This window comes from Trichomycterus rosablanca, chromosome 20, assembly GCF_030014385.1.
Source record: "Trichomycterus rosablanca isolate fTriRos1 chromosome 20, fTriRos1.hap1, whole genome shotgun sequence".
Lineage (NCBI taxonomy): Eukaryota > Metazoa > Chordata > Actinopteri > Siluriformes > Trichomycteridae > Trichomycterus > Trichomycterus rosablanca.
Genome location: NC_086007.1, coordinates 12,163,040 through 12,183,682, shown reverse-complemented (window position 1 = coordinate 12,183,682; position 20,643 = coordinate 12,163,040). Strand labels below are relative to the sequence as shown.

The following is a 20,643-nucleotide window of genomic DNA, read 5'->3' as shown; positions in this document are numbered from 1 at the left end:
CCCATCTGCATTGAGGACAGGAGTAGAAGCCCTTTGTAAAAGTATTATCCTGATACCTCTGGGTGCACTGGAGGCAGTCATTGTGGTCACAAGTTTTAGCAGGGTCATGCAACGTTTCCAAACATATGGGACATAAAAGATCCTTCAAATAGGAGTTAAATGAAGCCATTACATATTTTTGAAGATCACGGAACAAATCTCTCTGTAAAGACAGGCATTGAGCTTTGAACAATGGGTGGAGTCGACTACAGGTACCAGGGGTGGAGCTGATGACTGGTACATTGGGTGGAGTTACAGTTCTTGCAGTTAATGCAGCTTCCTATTAAAATCCCCAAAGCCGATCTGATCCAAAACTCAAATGACTCTATGTGAAAAATTTCCCAATGTGCAATACCACCAGATTCTCCAAACAGAGAGACAAAAGTCTAGCGTGTATGACAAGTTACAACACGATACTCAATGTGGTTTATATTTATGTAGTTGCTGGGTAGCTAAACCTAAAACTACATTTATATTGACTTGCTTACTGAAAGGGCTGATATATTTAGCAGCAACACTGCTTCTAAGTGTCAGATAGACTGTGGGAGATATTGTCTCTGGATGCAGTCAGTGTGACCACAAGTAATTTAGCAACATCATGCGACATATGGATCAGAAAATCCTCTAAATAGTATCTGGATAAAATATTATATATTTTTTTAAAATTACAGAACAAATCACTCTTTAAAGGACAGAATCTGTGTGTTAACCTTGGGTGGAGTAAATGACTGGTATTACAGGTCTGGTAGAATTTTTGCATTTGCATCACAGGATACCTATTAATAGTCTCACCTTTTTAAACAGAAGGTCACATACAGTGGGGCCAAAAAGTATTTAGTCAGCCACTGATTGTGCAAGTTCTGCTACATAGAAAGATGAGAGAGGTCTGTAATTTTCATCATAGGTACACTTCAACTATGAGAGACAAAATGAGAAAAAAAAAATCCAGGAAATCACATTGTAGGATTTTTAAAGAATTTATTTGTAAATTATGGTGGAAAATAAGTATTTGGTCAATAACAAAAGTTCAACTCAATACTTTGTAACATAACCTTTGTTAGCAATGACAGAGGTCAAACATTTCCTGTAAGTCTTCACCAGGTTTGCACACACTGTAGCTGGTATTTTGGCCCATTCCTCCATGCAGATCTCTTCTAGAGCAGTGAGGTTTTGGGGCTGTCGCTGGGCAACACAGACTTTCAACTCCCTCCACAAATTTTCTATGGGGTTGAGGTCTGGAGACTGGCTAGGCCACTCCAGGACCTTGAAATGCTTTTTACGGAGCCACTCCTTCGTTGCCCGAGCGATGAGTTTGGGATCATTGTCATGCTGGAAGACCCAGCCACGTTCCATCTTCAATGCTCACACTGATGGAAGGAGGTTTTGGCTTAAAAGCTCACGATACATGGCCCCGTTCATTCTTCCCTTAACACGGATCAGTCGTCCTGTCCCCTTTGCAGAAAAACAGCCCCAAAGCATGATGTTTCCACCCCCATGCTTCACAGTAGGTATGGTGTACTTGGGATGCAACTCAGCATTCTTCTTCCTTCAAACATGACGAGTTGAGTTTTTACCAAAAAGTTCCATTTTGGTTTCATCTGACCACATGATATTCTCCCAATCCTCTTCTGGATCATCCATATGCTCTCTGGCAAACTTCAGACGGGCCTGGACATGTACTGGCTTAAGCAGGGGGACACGCCTGGCACTGCAGGATTTGAGTCCCTCTCAGCGTAGTGTGTTACTGATGGTAGCCTTTGTTACTTTGGTCCCAGCTCTCTGCAGGTCATTCATCAGGTCCCTCCGTGTAGTTCTGGGATTTTTGCTCACCGTTCTCATGATCATTTTGACCCCACGGGATGATATCTTGCGTGGGGCCCCAGATCAATGGCCTTGTATGTCTTCCATTTTCTTACAATTGCTCCCACAGTTGATTTATTCACACCGACCTGCTTGCCTATTGTAGATTCACTCTTCCCAGCCTGGTGCAGGTCTACAATTTTCTTCCTGGTGTCCTTCGACAGCTCTTTGGTCTTGGCCATGGTTGAGTTTGGAGTCTGACTGTTTGAGGCTGTGGACAGGTGTCTTTTATACAGATAACGAGGTCAAACAGGTGCCATTAATACAGGTAACGAGTGGAGGACAGAAGAGCTTCTTAAAGAAGAAGTTACAGGTCTGTGAGAGCCAGAAATCTTGCTTGTTTGTTATTGACCAAATACTTATTTTCCACCATAATTTACAAATAAATTCTTTAAAAATCCTACAATGTGATTTCCTGGATTTTTTCCCCCTCATTTTGTCTCTCATAGTTGAAGTGTACCTATGATGAAAATTACAGACCTCTCTCATCTTTCTAAGTAGGAGAACTTGCACAATCAGCGGCTGACTAAATACTTTTTGGCCCCACTGTAACAATTCACCTCTTAACAGGACAAAGTTTTATACAACAACATGATAATGATATTGCAGCTAGGTAATACACCGCTCAGGTGGCGCAGCGGTAAAGTACGCTAGCGCACCAGAGTTGGGGTTTCGAATACATCGTATCGAATCTCAGCTTTGCCTTCCGACTGGGTTGGGCGGCAGCATGAACAACGATTGTCTGTTGTTCAGGATTAGGGGTAAAAAGTCGGATCATAGGTCCTCATAACTGGTGTAATCTGTACACAGTGCCCGTCGGTGTATGAACTGGACTCATGCAGGTGAAAAATGCAGTCTGTACTGACTGTACGTGCCGGAGGGGGCGTATGTCAGTTGAGAGGCGTCCTTAATCAGCGGTGAAGGGTCGAATCAGTATAGAGGACGCAATCAGGGTAATTGGACATGACAAGATTAGGGGGGAGTTTATAAGTTTTCCTAATATAATTTGAATTTTATCTTAACATAAATAGTAAGGAATAACATTATTGCTAGGTGGTTGCCCTGGTTTCATTTACATTTTCAGCATTTAGCAGAAGCTCTTATCCAGAGCGACTTACAGAAGAGCTTCCATAGTAAACATTACATTACTCTAGTTTAAGTATACAACAGTCCAAGAACACAAATCTGCTGAAACCCTGTTAGAACCAGAGTTGTTAGTAAGTAGGTACATGTCAGCTTTAGTGTTTAGTAAAGAGGTGATGAAGGTTTTTAATCGTTTCTTAAAGATAGCAAGAGACTCAGATGTTCGGACAGACAGAGGAAGTTTGTTCCACCACTTGATGCATGTCATCCTCGATTCCTGGATGGAGGATCAAGTCAAGCGAGACTAGTGGCTCGGAGGTTGTATGGTACAAAACGCGGTTTGATTAGACCTCGAAGGTAACTTGGGGCTGGTCCATTTTTGGGTTTGTAGGCGAGCATCAGTGTTTTAAACTGAATGCGTGCAGCTACAGGAAGCCACTGAAGAGAATGCAGCAGTGGGGTGATGTGGCAGTGTTTAGGTTGGTTGAAAACCAGGCGAGCAGCTGCATTTTGAATGAGTTGAAGGGGTTTAATAGTGGACATAAGAGCACCTGCCAGGAGGGAGTTGCAGTAGTCCAGCCATGAGATTACACGTGACTGCACAAGAATCTGAGTGGCTCCCATTGAGAGAAATGGGCGAATCTTCTTGATGTTGTAGAGGAGAAACCGGCACGATCTTGTCATGTTGGCTACATGAGAAGAGAAGATCAGCTGGTTATCCAGGACAACACCAAGGCTTCTTACATTATCGGATGGTTTCCAAGGGAATTGGTAGGTAAGTATTTTTATGTTAATCCAGGTGGTTGCTTGGGTGTTGCGGAATGGTTGCTAGGGTGTTGCTAGGTGGTATTTTAAGATGTTTATTGTGTGATGTTCCTAGGCGGTTGGTGTAGTATTTCAGGTAGTTGCTAGGGTGTTGCTTGCCAAGTGCTATGACATTTTAGGTGGTGGCTATCGTGTTTAGTAGTTGCTACAATTTAGCTACATGTCATTGTTGTATAGCTGGTGGTTGCTTAGGTGTTGCAAGCTAGTTGCTATAGTATTTTTGGTAGATACCATTGCATCCCATGTGGTTACTGGGGTGTTGTTAGTGTACCTTTATCCTGATAAAATAGGAGGTGTGTACTTACTTTGGCACCCAATTTATTTCTAGGGAAAAAATTGATAATTCAATGCCATCCGACAGGCTGGGCGGCTACATGAACAACGATTGGCTGTTGTTCATATAGGGTGGGAGCCAGAGCCAGGACCTCATAACTGATGCAATTACAACCTCTGCTGGCTCCTGCACAGAGTCGAGGAATAACGCGTTGATCAGGGTGTGGCTCTCCGTACACAAAGGTGATCCACATATGAACTCACTTCGTGCAGGTGAAAAGATGCAGTCGGCTGCTGCACACGTGTCGGAGGGGGCGTGTGTCAGTTCGCTCTCCTCAATCAGGAGTGGAGATCAGCATCAACAGAGAGGAAGCGTAATGCAATCGGGTTATTGGATACAACTAGATTAGGAGGAAAATTGGGAAAAATGCAAAGTTACAAAGTTTATATGTGAACATCATACTCTCTATACATACTCCATATTTCACACTCACCCCTAGGAAGAGTTTAGAGTAGCCAATTCATATAACGGCATGCTTTAAAAGGTAGGGGAAACTAGCAGACGTGAAGGTAATTTTTGGTTTTATTATGAAGATAATAAACTAGCAAACACAACATCAATCAAGCAGGATCACAAATTATCAGCTACCAAAAATGGTTTTGTGTCGATCCAAGACTTAGACGTTAGCCTGTGTTAATCTTCCTCTTGCAATATTCAGTCAAGCTGGCAAACGGTGATGGTGCAGCCTGCTCCAGACCAAAAACGGAAACCAGGAAAGAGAGCTCCACTGAATGTAGTCTCTACACAGCAGATCTGGTGGGCTTGGTTGTGAGAGATTCTGTAAAAAGCCAGCACTCCTGCCTGCTGATCCAGGTAGACCCCAATCCGTCTGGCTTTAGGAGAAGCTAAAGCCGTCTCCTTTCCCGCGTGCCATAATGAGAAAGCCGTACCAGACCAATACAAACTCCACGAGTGCTCATTATGACCAAGTCTGGAGCGGTCATCTGATGCAGAGCGGTTCATGTCTTTATATGCCACGCCGATGGTAACCTGCAGAGAAAAATAAACTATGACGTAAGTCACATGACATCTTGCTAGCCTTACCTATAATACTTCTTAGACTTAAGTTAATTTAAGATCAATTAAATCAGACCATCCAACTGTTACCAAAGCAACAATTTTTGTTGGAACATGCTGCTGCCATCAGATTTCATTGAAGCACCGGTGGTATCTTAGTGGGTGAGGTACTGGCTAGAGTAGTGATCAGAGGATCATTGGTTCATGCCCCACCTCTGCTAAGTTGTCAGTGTTGGGCTCCTGAGAATTTCAATTTCTTGCACTGTGTTGGTCATGGGCGTGCCGCTCAGTGGGTAGCACTGTCGCCTCACAGCAAGAAGGTCCTGGGTTTGGTCCCCAGACAGGGCGGTCCGGGTCCTTTCTGTGCAGGGTTTGCATGTTCTCCCTGTGTCTCAGGTTTCCTCCCACAGTCCAAAAACATGCAGTGAAGTTAATTGGAGATACTGAATTGCCCTATAGGTGAATGGGTGTGTGTGTGTGTGTGTGTCGACCCTGCGATGGACTGGTGCCCCTTCCAGGGTGTTACCGTGTGCCTTGCGGCCATTGAAAAGCTGTAATAGGCTCCAGCACATAAAAATAAAAATAATGCAAAAATAACCAAACTCTTAATTCTTAGTGTAAAAACTAATTTATAATTGGTAAATTTTGGTTACAGTACCTTCTGTCCAGTCCATTCCACTTCAAAATAGTATGGGCTTCCTGCTAAGGGCTCCTTACACAGCACCTGCCTCCAGAACAGGAAACGATCAGGGTGCTCTGGGTAGTTTTGATTCTCTGCACGGAGAGTGGCTTTGCGATCTTCATCAGACAAACGTATGTGACGATAAACACTGTTCCTGTCCAGTGTAGGCTCAAAACGATCTGGGAAAAACGTTTTTAATACAGCAAAACATTGTTAATCACTACATACTGAAGAATCACTTTTTCAATAAAGAATGACATTTCACTTTTGAAAATGTATTAATGTATATAAAGTATGTTATCTATGTCTCAAATAACAATTTATTCCAGATGGGTCATTTATGTACAAAGACCAAAAACCAATATAGGTGTAACGGTTTATGGTCAGAGTTTTATTGTAAGTAAAGTTGTTTAATTAGATTCTACTCAGATACCAGTAGGAATTCGGTGCTTTCTGAAAATTTCATGCAATGGGCACTAAGCTTTACCAAGGTTTAATGATACCGCATCCAAAAATGCACATCAACAAGTAGCGAGCGATCAAAGTTTGTGCGCTGATGTGCAGCGTAAAATGAAGGAGAAAAAAATAAATGAATCTGAGTGGATTGGGCTATGCGAACAGCATGAATTGTTCTATAGTGAGTTGAAGGTTAATAAATATTTTTTGCAATGCAACGATGGTGTTATGTTTTGTAAAGGTCAGAAATACTGTAAAACTTGTGAGTGTCAATGTATTCTGATATAAACTATATTATGCCCCTGTCCCAACTTTTTACACTCCTACTCTGCGTTTCCCCTCACCCCGTATCTTGCATTCTCATTGGCTGTTCAAAATAGCACTCATTGCCAGTTGGGCAACTCATATCCAGATATTTGACATGCTAGAAACATTTTTTCAAAGTAGTTCACACATAGCGTTTGAGAGCCGAGTTTCGATCCAGAGCCGGCAAATCTAGCTCCGACCAGTCAGCGAGCACAAATCAGGGCAAAAATCTAGGCACTAGGCATGTGAACTAGGCATAATTCTATTTTAAATCCCCCCATCCCCCGGTCCATGAAATTTTATCTTATTTGACAAAAAATAAGATGCAAAAAAGGTTGGGGACCACTGCAGTAAAGGATATTTAAATAAACCTGATTGTCATATGGAACGATTATAGATTATGCTTTAAAACCCTTAGTCCTATTATTCCCTTGTTAGGACACACCTGCTCAAATGTGTTACATTTAGTTTTATTTTTTTTAATGTGATCCATGTAAGCAATTACTTAAAAAAAATGACTTCCTTACATTTAAGCATTTCCTCCCTGGTTTTAGGTGCTGGGTTTTGCTCACTGAATGAGGCTGTTGAAAAGAAAGCAAAATAGATATGATCAGTTTACAAAACATAATTCATTTTAGATTACTCTCATAATACTGCATTTTATATTTTGCATATTTACCTGAGTTTGCAGAATTGACTGTAGGCTGCTGATGCACTGCAAAAGGAAGAGCTGTATTTTTAGGTTTTCTATCACTGGTCCTAGATGCAGGTGTCATCTGAGTAGCTATAGAAAAAGCAAACTTAATTTATTAAAGCATATTGTGTTCATTGTCATTTCCAGAGAACGGCAGACAAAGACTGTTTATAGGCCCAGGTACAGGTTTGTTGCATTCTTGATCTAAAGTGTTTATGCTAAATAAAAAAAATCAAGAGAATGTATGATTTACTCAAGAACTGGTTCAAGTACTGTTAACTTACTGTTTCTTATTTATTAGTGCTCACACTGATATGCCAACCCAGTTCACATCACACCATATTATGAAACTAACTAACCCCAAATACAGATTCGTTAGGACATATTGTGCAAATGTAACTGACAGAAACACAAGGAATTGACTTTTACTGTTTTTATCTGACCAACATTATAAATATAACAAATGTTAAATCTGACACCTGCAAGAAACTTTAATAGTGGCAAAATAAGAAATTTTAAGTTACAATATTTTTAAACATTTCACAACAAGCAATGATTTGTTAACAGGAAAAGAAAAGGAGGATCCACTGAAGGCACAAGCTTTGCCAGCAAAGATAGGCTGTTCAATTCATTCTCAAAGCAATATTGTAAATAATTTATGTCTTTTGCCATCTACAGTGCTTAATATCATGAAAAGATTTAGAAAATCCAGACAAATCTCAGTCAATGTATGGCAAAATCCATAAAACACTGTTGAATATACACTGATCAGCAATAACATTAAAACCACCTCCTTGTTTCTACACACACTGTCCATTTTATCAGCTCCACTTACCATATAGGAGCACTTTGTAGTTCTACAGTTACTGACTGTAGTCCATCTGTTTCTCTGCATGCTTTTTTAGCCTGCTTCCACCCTGTTCTTCAATAATCGGGACCCACACAGAGCAGGTATTTAGGTGGTAGATCTACAAGGTGGACCAACTACGTAGGAGTGTCTATTAGAGTGGATAGTGAGTGGACACGGTATTTAAAAACTCCAGCAGCGCTGCTGTGTCTGATCCACTCATACCAGCACAACACACACTAACACACCACCACCATGTCAGTGTCACTGCAGTGCTGAGAATGATCCCCCACCTAAATAATACCTGCTGTGTGGGGGTCCTGACCATTGAAGAACAGGGTGAAAGTAGGCTAAAAAAGCATGCAGAGAAACAGATGGCCTACAGTCAGTAATTGCAGAACTACAAAGTGCTTCTATATGGTAAGTGGAGCTGATAAAATGGACAGTGAGTGTAGAAACAAGGAGGTGGTTTTAATGTTATGGTTGATCGGTGTAAGTGCACCTTTGGGTCATCATGAAGTACTTTTGTCGGTTAGTTTTGTCAGTTTCAATATTTAATAATAATATAGAAATAAATGCTTTAATGAAATCAGTAATGCTAAATTACTTACCTGTTTGTTCTGAGGCAGCTTGCAAACTGGCAGGAACAAGACTCGCCTCTGAAGCTTGAGCATTAGTTGTTTCCTCTCTTCTCACATTATTCACTACATAAAAAATAATAAAAATAAAATATGACTACTGTAACATGTTCCCTGCTGTATATATTCTGGTGTACAGGCAGACATGTTGTATTGAACAGAGTCTTACCAACTTGAAAGATACTGGCTAAGCTTTTTTTGCAAAGGTCCTGCTGCTGCTCTTTAAAATTCCCAAGAGCCAATCTGATCCCAGAATTCACTGAGTCTGTGTGGAAACTTTCCATCTTTGAATTTCCAACCGGGTCCATGCCATTCAAAGTAGCGACTGTCTAGAAAAAGGTAATATAATAGGCAGCATATATTTAAAGTTTTTCACACTATAATAATAATTTCATTGCATGATTAAACATACACTGACTAGGCGTAACATTATGACCACTGACAGGTGAAGTGAATAACACTGATTATCTCTTCATCATGGCACCTGTTAGTGGGTGGGATATTTTAGGCAGCAAGTGAACATTTATCCCCAAAGTTGATGTGTAAGAAGCAGGAAAAATGGGCGAGTGTACAGATTTGAGAGGTTTAACAAGGGCCAAATTGTGATGGCTAGACGACTGGGTCAGAGCATCTCCAAAACTGCAGCTCTTCTGGGGTGTTACCGGTCTGCAGTGGTCAGTATCTATCAAAAGTGGTCCAAGGAAGGAACAGTGGTAAACCGGCGACAGGGTCATGGGCGGCCAAGGCTCATTGATGCATGTGGGGAGTGGGGAGTCCGTGTGGTCCAATTTAACAGACGAGCTACTGTAGCTCAAATTGCTGCAGAAGTTAATGCTGGTTCTGATAGAAAGGTGTCAGAATACACAGTGCATCAAAGTTTGTTGCTTGTGGGGCAGCAAAAGGGGGACCAACACAATATTAGGAAGGTGGTCATAATGTTATGCTTGATCGGTGTATATGAAATGTCTATACAATTGCGATCAGAAATGTTATTGCACTGTAGACTATTTATATGCATATATATTTATATTTAGGATATATGGCACTATACAATTACTTAAAAATGTGGTTATTTACCCACCAGTGCCAGTTTGAACCACATTAAGCTAATAGATGGGTGCCAGTCCCTGTTAACATCTAAAAAGTAGTCATCTTAGTACTAGTAAAATATCTGGAGCAAAGTTGCTCTTACCTGAAGGAACTGAATGGAATCCTGCATGTCAGCTAGTCTGTTTAGTTCCTCATGTTGTTTGTTTAGCTGGCTGATCTCTAGCTGTAGTTTACAACTCTGGTTTTCCATTAGATTGTAAGATGAGGCCTCATAGGCTTGGAGAAGTTCCACCACCTGGGAGCTCATCAACTCCATGTTCTTCATTACTTCACCAAAGGTCTCCAGATTTTCCCTCTGCAGTTCCTGAATAGTGGTCTATAACACAAGTAGCAATGGTTTAACAATGTAAGCAAAAGCTAGTTAAAGCTATGTAACCCAGTGGTGGGCAAACTACGGCCTGTGAGCCACATACTGCGAGTTAGGCTGTTTGATCCGGCCCGTTGAGCATTTACAAAATTGTCCTTTAGAGTAGGGCTTGCAAACTGATTCACTGAGTCAACGAGAAGAAACGACTCTTTTGAAACGGATTATTCATTGGAATCGAATTAGGGAGCTGTGCTCTTATCTATGGTAAAGATTCATTCGTTTTGCTCACTCTATTTCATTACGGTGTCGTGTTCAAACAACTCAATGAATCAGTTCATTTGTTAAAGAGATTCAGTTGTGGTCCAGGCCTTGATAAACAGATGTATAAACCAATCAAAGCTTCATTACAGTTGATTCCACTAGTCTGTGCATTTCAAACACTACCGATCTTTGTTAAAGTCGAGTCTATCGTCTATACACACAGACATTTCATTCTTTGATTACTTCACCCCCCATTTGCTACTGGTTCAGCCGGTCTGTCAAATTTTGAAACCCAACGTGGCCCTTCAGCCAAAAAGTTTGCCCACCCCTGATCTAAACAAATTATGGCCCCTTGTCGTATCTTGAGAAATCATGCCCCCTAAATACAAAAAAAAAAACTGACCACACTTAAATTCTAGAAAATGCTAGAAAAAGATGAAAAAAAAAAAAAAGATGAATGGGATAATTAATTATATATATTAAAAGTATTAAATTATTCTTACCTTATGAGCCTGAAAAACTTGTGGTAGAGTTTGAACGAGCATCTCTCTTTCTTGAATATTCCGTTGTATTAATGCCCTTTTTTGCTTCAGTTCTTTCTGCTCAAAAGAAAAATGAGTAATTAATAAAGTACATTTCACTCAAAGTACATTCATCACAAACACTCTGTTTATCACGGCTGCAATAGAATTCCAGTACCTGCTGGTGTAGTGGACATAGCTTGGGTGAGGTGGAAGGAAGTTGAGGATATAATCCACCCTGCACTGAGGCACTTCCATCAGCTCCTGCAGCTCCATCAGACCAGACCTGTGCTTGATGTGGCGAATCTATGGATATACCCATAGGTTTTTCCCCCACTTTCAGTTTCTTCATGGCCTCAATTAGCATGGTGTTTCTGCCCAGAGAGGGTCTGGGGTTAAACACTTGTCTGCATTGAGGACAGGAGTAGGAGCCCTTTGTTGAAGCTTTATCCCAATGCTTCTGGATACACTGGAGGCAGTAGGTGTGCCCACAGGGAATGGTAGCAGGGTCGCGCAGTATTTCCAAACAAACAGGGCATGAAAAATCCTCTGAAGCAGAGCTGGATGAAGCCATTATAGGTTTCTGAATATCACAAGACAAGTCGTCTCCTGAAAAGACAGACTTATATTTTCAGCCTAAGTGGGCAGAGTCTCAGACTAGTATAACAGGTTTTGGAAGAAGTTTCCACTTGGGGAGAATGTATTCATAGTCCCACTGGTTTCAATTGACTTTAATGATGTAGTCTAAGAGGAATTCAAAGAAGGTTGAATGACTGGTTTTGTCATCACCAAGTACCTTATTTACATGTGGATTTATGTATACTTAAGTATGCATTGTAAGGAAGACACATGGCAGGTACATACTGTCATACAGTGAATTGAACTGAGACATGTGGTAAGTCACAAAGTTTACAGGGGTATGTTTCTAATAAAAATGAGCAATGTCTGGAATTAGGATAGTTATACATGTACAGTGGCACATCAGACCATCCGGAGAAAGTTTATACAGGATCAGATTAATACTTTTATATTGCTAAATGTACATTTTGACAGAGCAGTTTCTGATGTATTATTGGAAAACCCACATTAAACCTGTGGACACTGTCTTATTTATTTATTTGAGAAATAAAGTGCCCCCCCCCCTAAAATGCCAAGTTTTTGTGATACAAGATTTGAAGCACTCAAGTGGGCAAAAATTACCAAGTCAAAATGTGTTATGCTGATAGATTCATACCAATCCACCCCCACACCAAACACAATATAAATGTATTTGTCTTGGTCTCATTTTTTTATCTCAAAAACCGGTCATTAAAACGGGTGAGAAGACTTTGGGTGTGTTCGAAAACCTAGGGAGCTCTCTACATAAACAGCATTTCACGTCATCCTGTGCGCGCTCCCGAGAAGTAGGCTGTTCGAAATCCTAGATGCCTTAATATGCTCTCTAGTAAGGTATCTTAAAATTTCAATGCTATTTTGACTCAAGAACGAGTGAGTATCCGATGCTGCCTTAGTGGTGGAGGCAATTCCAGCGTTCAATGCGGTACAACTTTTCTCACAATTAAATAAAAAACATGGCTGACGGTGCGGAGAATGAACGGAGTTATTTTCGAACGTAAATAAATAATTATTGATTTTTAATTTGCATAAACTTGTACAAGTGTCATTTATTTGCAAATTCGGGCGTGTTAGCAAATGTAACCGTTTTCGGTACACAGAGGGAGATGTTAGTTGACATGCTAGCGCATTGTGCCACCTCATCCCATTGGTTTAAATAGCATGAGGCTAACTGTGTTAGCTTAGTTAGCAAAATCTGATGTTATCGCTGTCTGAGTAGTGCGTTCGAATCCTTTCTACTTAGGCAGCTGCCTATGTAGACAGTAAGACAGCTCACTAGGTTTTCGAACACACCATTTTTTTATATCCTGTGAACATAAACCAGTGGTCCCCAACCACTGGGCCGCGGACCGGTACCGGTCCATGGGTCATTATTACCGGGCCGAAAAGAATAGATAAATAATTAGAGATCACTACAAGAGCAATAAAATTTCCAAAACTCTTCGGGTGTTATTGTCCCCAATCACCACTAGGTGGGAGCAGTGTCTTGTTGCAGCGAAAAAAACCTTAAGATTTACACGGATTTTCCATTCTATAGTTATTTTATTTTAAATCCCCCGCACCCGCAGGTTTGTGAAATCATGTCGTATATGAAACTGGTCCGTGGTGCCAAAAAAGTTGGGGACCGCTGACATAAGCAGTCTTAAGTTCATGTGTTCAAAATACACTGTGTGAACTTTGTATTACTCAACGCACAAAACGGAGTATTGATATATCTGGCAACCTTGACAGTTACCGGAACAGCTTGGTGTTTATTCGTGTTCAAGGTGAGTGACTGAAGTAAAACAGCTGTTTATTAGTTTTGCTTTTACGTCAGTTTGATTTTTATATGTAACGACGTGTTTGTTTAAAAATGCTACAGATAACGATCGCTGTTAGACCTGTTTATTTTTTCTAGTGCTTTTATTGTGCCGTTATGCTAACGCTAACAACAGCTTAGATTGTGGGTTATATTACTGGAGTAATATTTACTGTTTTATTTAATGTTACAGTTAATGTCGATGTAAGGTGAAACATGTAGTCTAGATGTAAACACCACTAATCATCTTTTGTATCTAACAGATTAAAGTACCGATGTTAACACTAAATCCGCTACTGAAACTGTTTTAGCGACTTCTATTAATGAAATCAACAATTCCTCTTGAATATGCCGATAATCATTAATGTTAGTTGCTCGAAGTAACCTTTAATAGTTGAATTCATAACCATGTCACCAAGTGTGAACATTTTGTTCCGGTTGGTGTTGTGTTGTGAGTCTTTAACAAGAGTCGATTCTCTGATTTAATATATTCGAAATCTATAATCGATTCTAAAGCTTTGGAGTCGATTCTGCTTAAAATTGATTCAACTCAGGTTTCCTCACAGAATAGGGATTTGTTTTCTCTATCTGACATGATATTTCGAAACAAAATACACGTAGTTTGGAAAAAAAAACCTGTTAAAGATTAATTACATCTTAAAACTTTCTACACAGCAAATCTACAAATAACCTGTTATTTAAAAAACTATATTTTTAGAATACCTAGAATACAATTATAAAAGTATGTTTATAGTTTGGACAAACGTATGTTCTGATAATTAAATGAGAAAAAAAATACTTGTAAAATCATCAAAATCCCACTGATCAGCCATAACATTAAAACCACCTCCTGGTTTCTACACACACTGTCCATTTTATCAGCTCCACTTACCATATAGAAGCACTTTGTAGTTCTACAATTACTGACTATAGTCAATTTGTTTCTCTACATACTTTTTTAACCTGCTTTCACCCTGTGTCCACTCACTGTCCACTCTATCAGACACTCCTACCTAGTTGGTCCACCTTGTAGATGTAAAGTTAGAGACGATCGCTCATCTATTGCTGCTGTTTGAGTTGGTCATCTTCTAGACCTTCATCAGCGGTCACAGGATGCTGCCCACGGGGCGTTTTTGGCTGGTTATTTTTGGTTGGTGGACTATTCTCAGTCCAACAGGGACAGTGAGGTGTTTAAAACTCCATCAGTGCTGCTGCTGTGTCTGATATACTCATACCAGCACAACACACACTAACAAACCACCACCATGTCAGTGTCACTGCAGTGCTGAGAATGATCCACCACCTAAATAATACCTGCTCTGTAGTGGTCCTGTGGGGGTCCTGACCATTGAAGAAAAGCATGAAAGGTGGTTAACAAATCATGCAGAGAAACAGATGGACTACAGTCAGTAATTGTAGAACTGCAAAATGCTTCTATATGGTAAGTGGAGCTGATAAAATGGACAGTGAGTGTAGAAACAAGCTTTAATGTTATAGCTGATCAGTGTAAATACACAACAGACAATATGGAACAGGCACATACCTCTTTCTTCTGTAGAGCCACTTCTTAAGCAGTTTTCCCTCTCCAACACACCAGATTCAATTTATCATAATCAGTGGAATAGTTGAGTCAGGTGTTCTTAATGAATGAAAATGAGAAACATTTTGACATTATACAATTGTTTACTGTAATGGTGTAGTAAACATGAAGCTTGGAAGTTTGGAGGAAAAAGAAAACACCCCCTTCTCTAAAAGAGGCTGCATTAGATTATTAGTTAGAATTAGATCCACATGCAAACCAATCATAGATTAGGCTCATCAGACCTAAACACAATGGCACACCCAAGGATAATTTGGCTTTCCAACTTTCTAGATGATTGCTTACACCTTTTGACCAGGTACATGCCAATACAAATCCAAAAAGCTTGATTGATATCAGATTTGACACTTTTCAATGTAATTTATGGTGAAATTGACTGTGACAACATGGTTCTTGCACACAGCAGTTGTCTTAAAGCATTTTGCAAACTTGCATATGACTTCCCTGTTAATTTGTAATGAGGACCTCTTGTTACTTTGAGAATATCTTGAGGCCCTGATATTGGTTAAAAAACTGACCACAATTAGAATCATTAGAATGGAAAACAGTCCTGGTAAAATACAGGTTTGTTTGTTTGTTTAAAAGGGTTTTAACGTCATGTTTTAAACTTTGGTTACATTCATGACAGGAACGGTAGTTACTCATTACCCAAGATTCATCAGTTCACGCAAGGTTATACTGAACACAGTCATGCACAATTTAGTATCTCTAGTTTACCTCACTTGCATGTCTTTGGACCGTGGGAGGAAACCAGAGCACCCAGAGTAAACCCATGCAGACATGGGGAGAACATGCAACATGCAAACTCCACACAGAAAGGACCTGGACCGCCCCACCTGGGGATCTAACCCAGGACCTTCTTGCTGTGAGGCGACAGTGCTACCTACTTAGCCACCGTGCCGCCCCTAAAATCCCCATTAAAGGATTTTTGGATCAAAACATTTTGGATTACTATATGTTAATGTTTAATCATCTATTATTAAATAACATATGAATAATGACTCCGGGTTGATTATACATTGTGTTTTTTGGGTCAAATTATCATTAAATTACATATATAACATTTTTCATTTAAAAATTAGTTTAGACTAAAGATAATCCTATTTTATTTGAAGCAGTATTTAAAATATTCTCAGAGACAGTGGTAGCTCATTGGTAAAGGTACTGGACTAGTCATTGGAAGGTCCCTGGTTCAAGCCCCACCACTGCTAGGTTGCCACTGTTTGGGCCTTTAAGCAATGGCCTTAACTCTCAAGTGCTAGGATTGTTTATGGTCACAATCGTAAGTTGTATCTATCTATCTATCTATCTATCTGTCTGTCTGTCTGTCTGTCTGTCTCACCAGATTAAATGTATCTGTGAATACATTACTTCACAGGGAGCGTAATTAACAAAAACAAGCTACAACTTTTGTGGAACTCAATTTAACTTAATTTATCTTTCATTTTCTAACCAGGATGTTTAGAAGTCCTCACTTTTTAACTTCAGCATGCCTACTGGGGACCCATAGATCACTGCTTATGACCTTCAACTCTCACAAACCGAACAAAGGAAGGCCAGCGTACAATACTCTGTCTAGACTTTTTTGTCTGGTCAGCAGGGAGACAGAAAAGCAATGGAAACAGCAGCATATACTGAAGCCATCAAACACATGTAACAAACTGTCCTCTGTATACTACTTGAATGACACTTTACCAGATCGTGTCAATCTGCGGAACTCTAATTGTTTACTATTTAAAAAACAGATAAACAACAACAGAAGATATGCACATACATTGACCAAAAGCTTAAAGCACAATATCGAAAATCAGAAGACCTACCACACCAGCATAGGCCAATTATTTAAAGGCAATCCACTGTGGACTTACTTTAAAGCAGGATGGAGTCAACATGGACCTCTGGTATCTCAAACCTGTGGTGTGCACAAGAGAATTCCACAGCAGGTAATTCGCGAAGACTGCCTATCTGCCGAGAACAAGGCACGCTGCCAGGTTCTTATGCAGCCCAACCCTGCACTGTATGAGAAGAACACAGGGAAGAGCTGTGCAGCTGTGCTTGTGTCTTTGTGCACTGTAGGAGGCGAGCCATCTTTCCTCTTCACCCTTAGATCTAGCAAACTGAGGGGGAGACACAAAGGTGATGTAAGGTATGTTGCAGAACAGTGGTTTCTAAACTGGTGGCTGGGGACCCCATGTTTTTACATGTGCCAGTTGTATATCTTCTATAATGTGGTATTTTAATACATTTGAAATGTAAATTATTTTACCCAAATGTAGTCAGTTAACATGGTGTCTAAAATTAGCTTTCATTTTGCTACAATTTTCCTCCTTATTCAACATATACAATTCCCCATTACAATTACAACCGTCTGTATACAGTATATGCCACCTAAGGTGAGTGTTGCAGGCTAGCAAACACCTTCTACAACACAATGCCAGCCAGCAGGAGATTCCTGTAGTGCCTTAATAAACACAGTAAAACTTGCTATTCTCTTTGCATGTCTCCTTTCATCCCATCGTGCCAGCACTTCGACTGAATAGCAGGCTTTCCAGTTTCCTTCCTCAGACATGGCTTATTGCATCTGTAGACCTCCAGACGTGAGACCAGGTCTCCACAGTGGTGGGCTTGTGTATTAGACATACTTGTTAGCAACATCTATCTTGTAGCTCTAATGCAAATCTAAAGATCACATTTAAGGTTGGCCAAATTGTGCATTCAAACAATGTTTATATTTGAAAAACTTACCTCCTATATGGATCAGTTTTGCAGGGGGGAAACAAGACCAGTCCGACAGGAATGTTGTGGAAACGGCTCTGCGAGAAGCCAGGGAGGAACTGGGGATCACAGTTAGTGAAAATGAAGTGTGGGGGGTTCTAAAGCCATTATCTGATATGGTGAGCATCCACTACAGGTTTTTTCATTACACACTAAAGGATTATAGCCACTTGGTGTTTTCTTTGGAACCTAACTTATTTTAGGTATAGCCCCATTTCCAAAAAAAGTTGGGACAGTAAGTAAAATGTGAATGAAAACAGAACAGTGATTTGTAAACTGTCATATGTAGACATTCCATTGGAAACAGCACAAATAAGAGATATTAAATGTTTTACCTTTTAACCTAATTGATTTTATAGGTATATGCTTGTTTCATGTCAATGTTGGAACAATCTTAAATAGGTGAAGCTGTTATGATTGGGTATAATAGGAGGTTTTTGGGCAAGGGTGTGTCACAGTTTGCTACTTGCTGCAAGAGCAAACAGTCCAACAGTTTAAATAAAACATTTCATCACGCAAAATTGCATGGAATTTGGGAATTTCACTATTTACAGTCCAAAACATTATTACAATATTCCGAGGGCAAAATACATAATCAGTATTAAATGGCCATGACCTTTCATCCCTCAGATCGCACTGCATTAAAAGCTGCTACTGTGATAAATATACCCACAGGCTCAATAGTACTTCTAAAAGACTCTACTACACAAAACTGCATAAAGCGGCACCCAGAAACACCTCCTTGTTTCTACACTCACTGTTCATTTTATCAGCTCCACTTACCATATAGAAGCACTTTGTAGTTCTACAATTACTGACTGTAGTCCATCTGTTTCTCTACATACTTTTTAGCTTGCTTTCACCCTGTTCCTCAATGGTCAGGACCACCATAGAGCAGGTATTATTTGGGTGGTGGATCATTCTCAGCACTGCAGTGACACTGACATGGTGGTGGTGTGTTAGTGTGTGTTGTGCTGGTATGAGTGGATCAGACACAGCAGCGCTGCTGGAGTTTTTAAATACCGTGTCCACTCACTGTCCACTCACTTAGATACTCCTTCCTAGTTGGTCAACCTTGTAGATGTAAAGTCAGAGACGATCGCCCAAATAATACCTACTCTGTAGTGGTCCTGAGAGAGTCCTGACTATTGAAGAACAGCATGAAAGGGGGCTAACAATGCATGCAGAGAAACAGATGGACTACAGTCAGTAACTGTAGAACTTCAAAGTGCTTCTATATGGTAAGTGGAGCTGATTAAATGGACAGTGAGTGTAGAAACAAGGAGGTGGTTTTAATGTCATGGCTGTTTCTACATGATCTGTGAACCTGAATAGGAAATTAATTGCCAATTAATACTTAATTAATTGCTAGTGATTATTAACCTACAACCTCATACTGCTTAAGAACTATGCAGATAAGTATGTCTACATTAAAGAACTTAGTGATAATAAACAAGTGCACCATCACATGAAAAAAATGTGCTTTTTTTTAGTCAGGATTGAGGATTGCTCCTGTACTGGCAAACCTCGGGCCACTGGAGACTCTGACGCTCCGTCCGAACCCAAGTGAGGTAAACGGTGTTAAAATATTAATCCTACGTAATAATTATGATTGTTATTGTTTTAATATTGTTAATTATTGTTGATTTCTTGCTTTGTTTTGCTTGTGTCTTTGTGTTCAAAAGGTGGAGGAGATCTTTACCCTGACTGTAGCTCATGTGAGCAACCCTCAGAACAGGGGCTACACACATTTCCGCACTGGCAATCGCTATGGATTCACTCTTCCAGTGTTCCACAATGATAAGTACAGAGTCTGGGGGCTGACAGCAGTAGCATTGGACTATACACTTAAACTCATCATGCCTGAGGAGCAGCTCTAACTCTTCAATCAGCTATTTACTCCGAGGAGATTTGGATTAATTGGTTTGTTGGTTTGTTAGTCAAGGTAAAATATTGCCATGGTTACAGTCACTGCAATCATGACCTGCTGATGGAGCAATTGGTTTTTGTGTTTAATGATTTTAAGTAGATACTTCAGGAAATGCTACATTGCAGTAATGTAAGCCATGGAGCCACTGTTGGGCCTTTGAAAGCTGAGGTCAGAGCACAGGGTCAGCTTTTGCACTGCGCCCCTGGAGCCGAGAGGTTTAAGAGCCTTGCTAAAACAAGCTAGTTTATGTGATAAAAGAATTTTATTGTACTATACACTTGTGTATGTACAGTGTATCACAAAAGTGAGTACACCCCTCACATTTCTGCAGATATTTAAGTATATCTTTTCATGGGACAACACTGACAAAATGACACTTTGACACAATGAAAAGTAGTCTGTGTGCAGCTTATATAACAGTGTAAATTTATTCTTCCCTCAAAATAACTCAATATACAGCCATTAATGTCTAAACCACCGGCAACAAAAGTGAGTACACCCCTAAGAGACCACACCCCTAAATGTCCAAATTGAGCACTGCTTGTCATTTTCCCTCCAAAATGTCATGTGATTTGTTAGTGTTACTAGGTCTCAGGTGTGCATAGGGAGCAGGTGTGTTCAATTTAGTAGTACAGCTCTCACACTCTCTCATACTGGTCACTGAAAGTTCCAACATGGCACCTCATGGCAAAGAACTCTCTGAGGATCTTAAAAGACGAATTGTTGCGCTACATGAAGATGGCCAAGGCTACAAGAAGATTGCCAACACCCTGAAACTGAGCTGCAGCACAGTGGCCAAGATCATCCAGCGTTTTAAAAGAGCAGGGTCCACTCAGAACAGACCTCGCGTTGGTCGTCCAAAGAAGCTGAGTGCACGTGCTCAGCGTCACATCCAACTGCTGTCTTTGAAAGATTGGCGGAGGAGTGCTGTCAGCATTGCTGCAG

The 20,643-nt window shown here is 40.3% G+C and overlaps 2 protein-coding genes across 2 annotated transcripts; one reads left to right on the top strand and one right to left on the bottom strand.

Annotated features, from left to right (window-relative positions):
* Nucleotides 1-4,645: 4,645 nt before the first annotated feature.
* On the bottom strand, nt 4,646-15,358 carry ftr86 (finTRIM family, member 86). The gene is given in 10 exon segments (XM_063016287.1): nt 4,646-5,131; nt 5,817-6,019; nt 7,130-7,183; nt 7,282-7,386; nt 8,755-8,847; nt 8,951-9,110; nt 9,974-10,207; nt 10,963-11,092; nt 11,094-11,589; nt 14,937-15,358. Coding segments are annotated over 9 exon segments (1,776 nt in total). The 5' UTR covers nt 11,555-11,589; nt 14,937-15,358; the 3' UTR covers nt 4,646-4,795.
* On the top strand, nt 13,335-19,990 carry nudt8 (nudix (nucleoside diphosphate linked moiety X)-type motif 8). Its single transcript, XM_063016289.1, has 5 exons — nt 13,335-13,361; nt 16,450-17,139; nt 17,755-17,887; nt 19,262-19,339; nt 19,454-19,990. Exons 2-5 carry the CDS (start codon nt 16,451-16,453, stop codon nt 19,646-19,648), a joined length of 1,095 nt encoding a protein of 364 aa, XP_062872359.1. The 5' UTR covers nt 13,335-13,361; nt 16,450; the 3' UTR covers nt 19,649-19,990.
* The last annotated feature ends 653 nt before the right edge of the window (nt 19,991-20,643 follow it).

What these genes read in the sequence shown, in the direction of transcription:
- nudt8 (XM_063016289.1), top strand. Translation starts at nt 16,451, where the DNA reads ATGTTTAGAAGTCCTCACTTTTTAACTTCAGCATGCCTACTGGGGACC. An exon ending in AGACACAAAGGTGATGTAAG is followed by an intron (nt 17,140 to 17,754) that starts GTATGTTGCAGA and finishes TATATGGATCAG; the next exon opens with TTTTGCAGGGGGGAAACAAG. An exon ending in TCCGTCCGAACCCAAGTGAG is followed by an intron (nt 19,340 to 19,453) that starts GTAAACGGTGTT and finishes TGTGTTCAAAAG; the next exon opens with GTGGAGGAGATCTTTACCCT.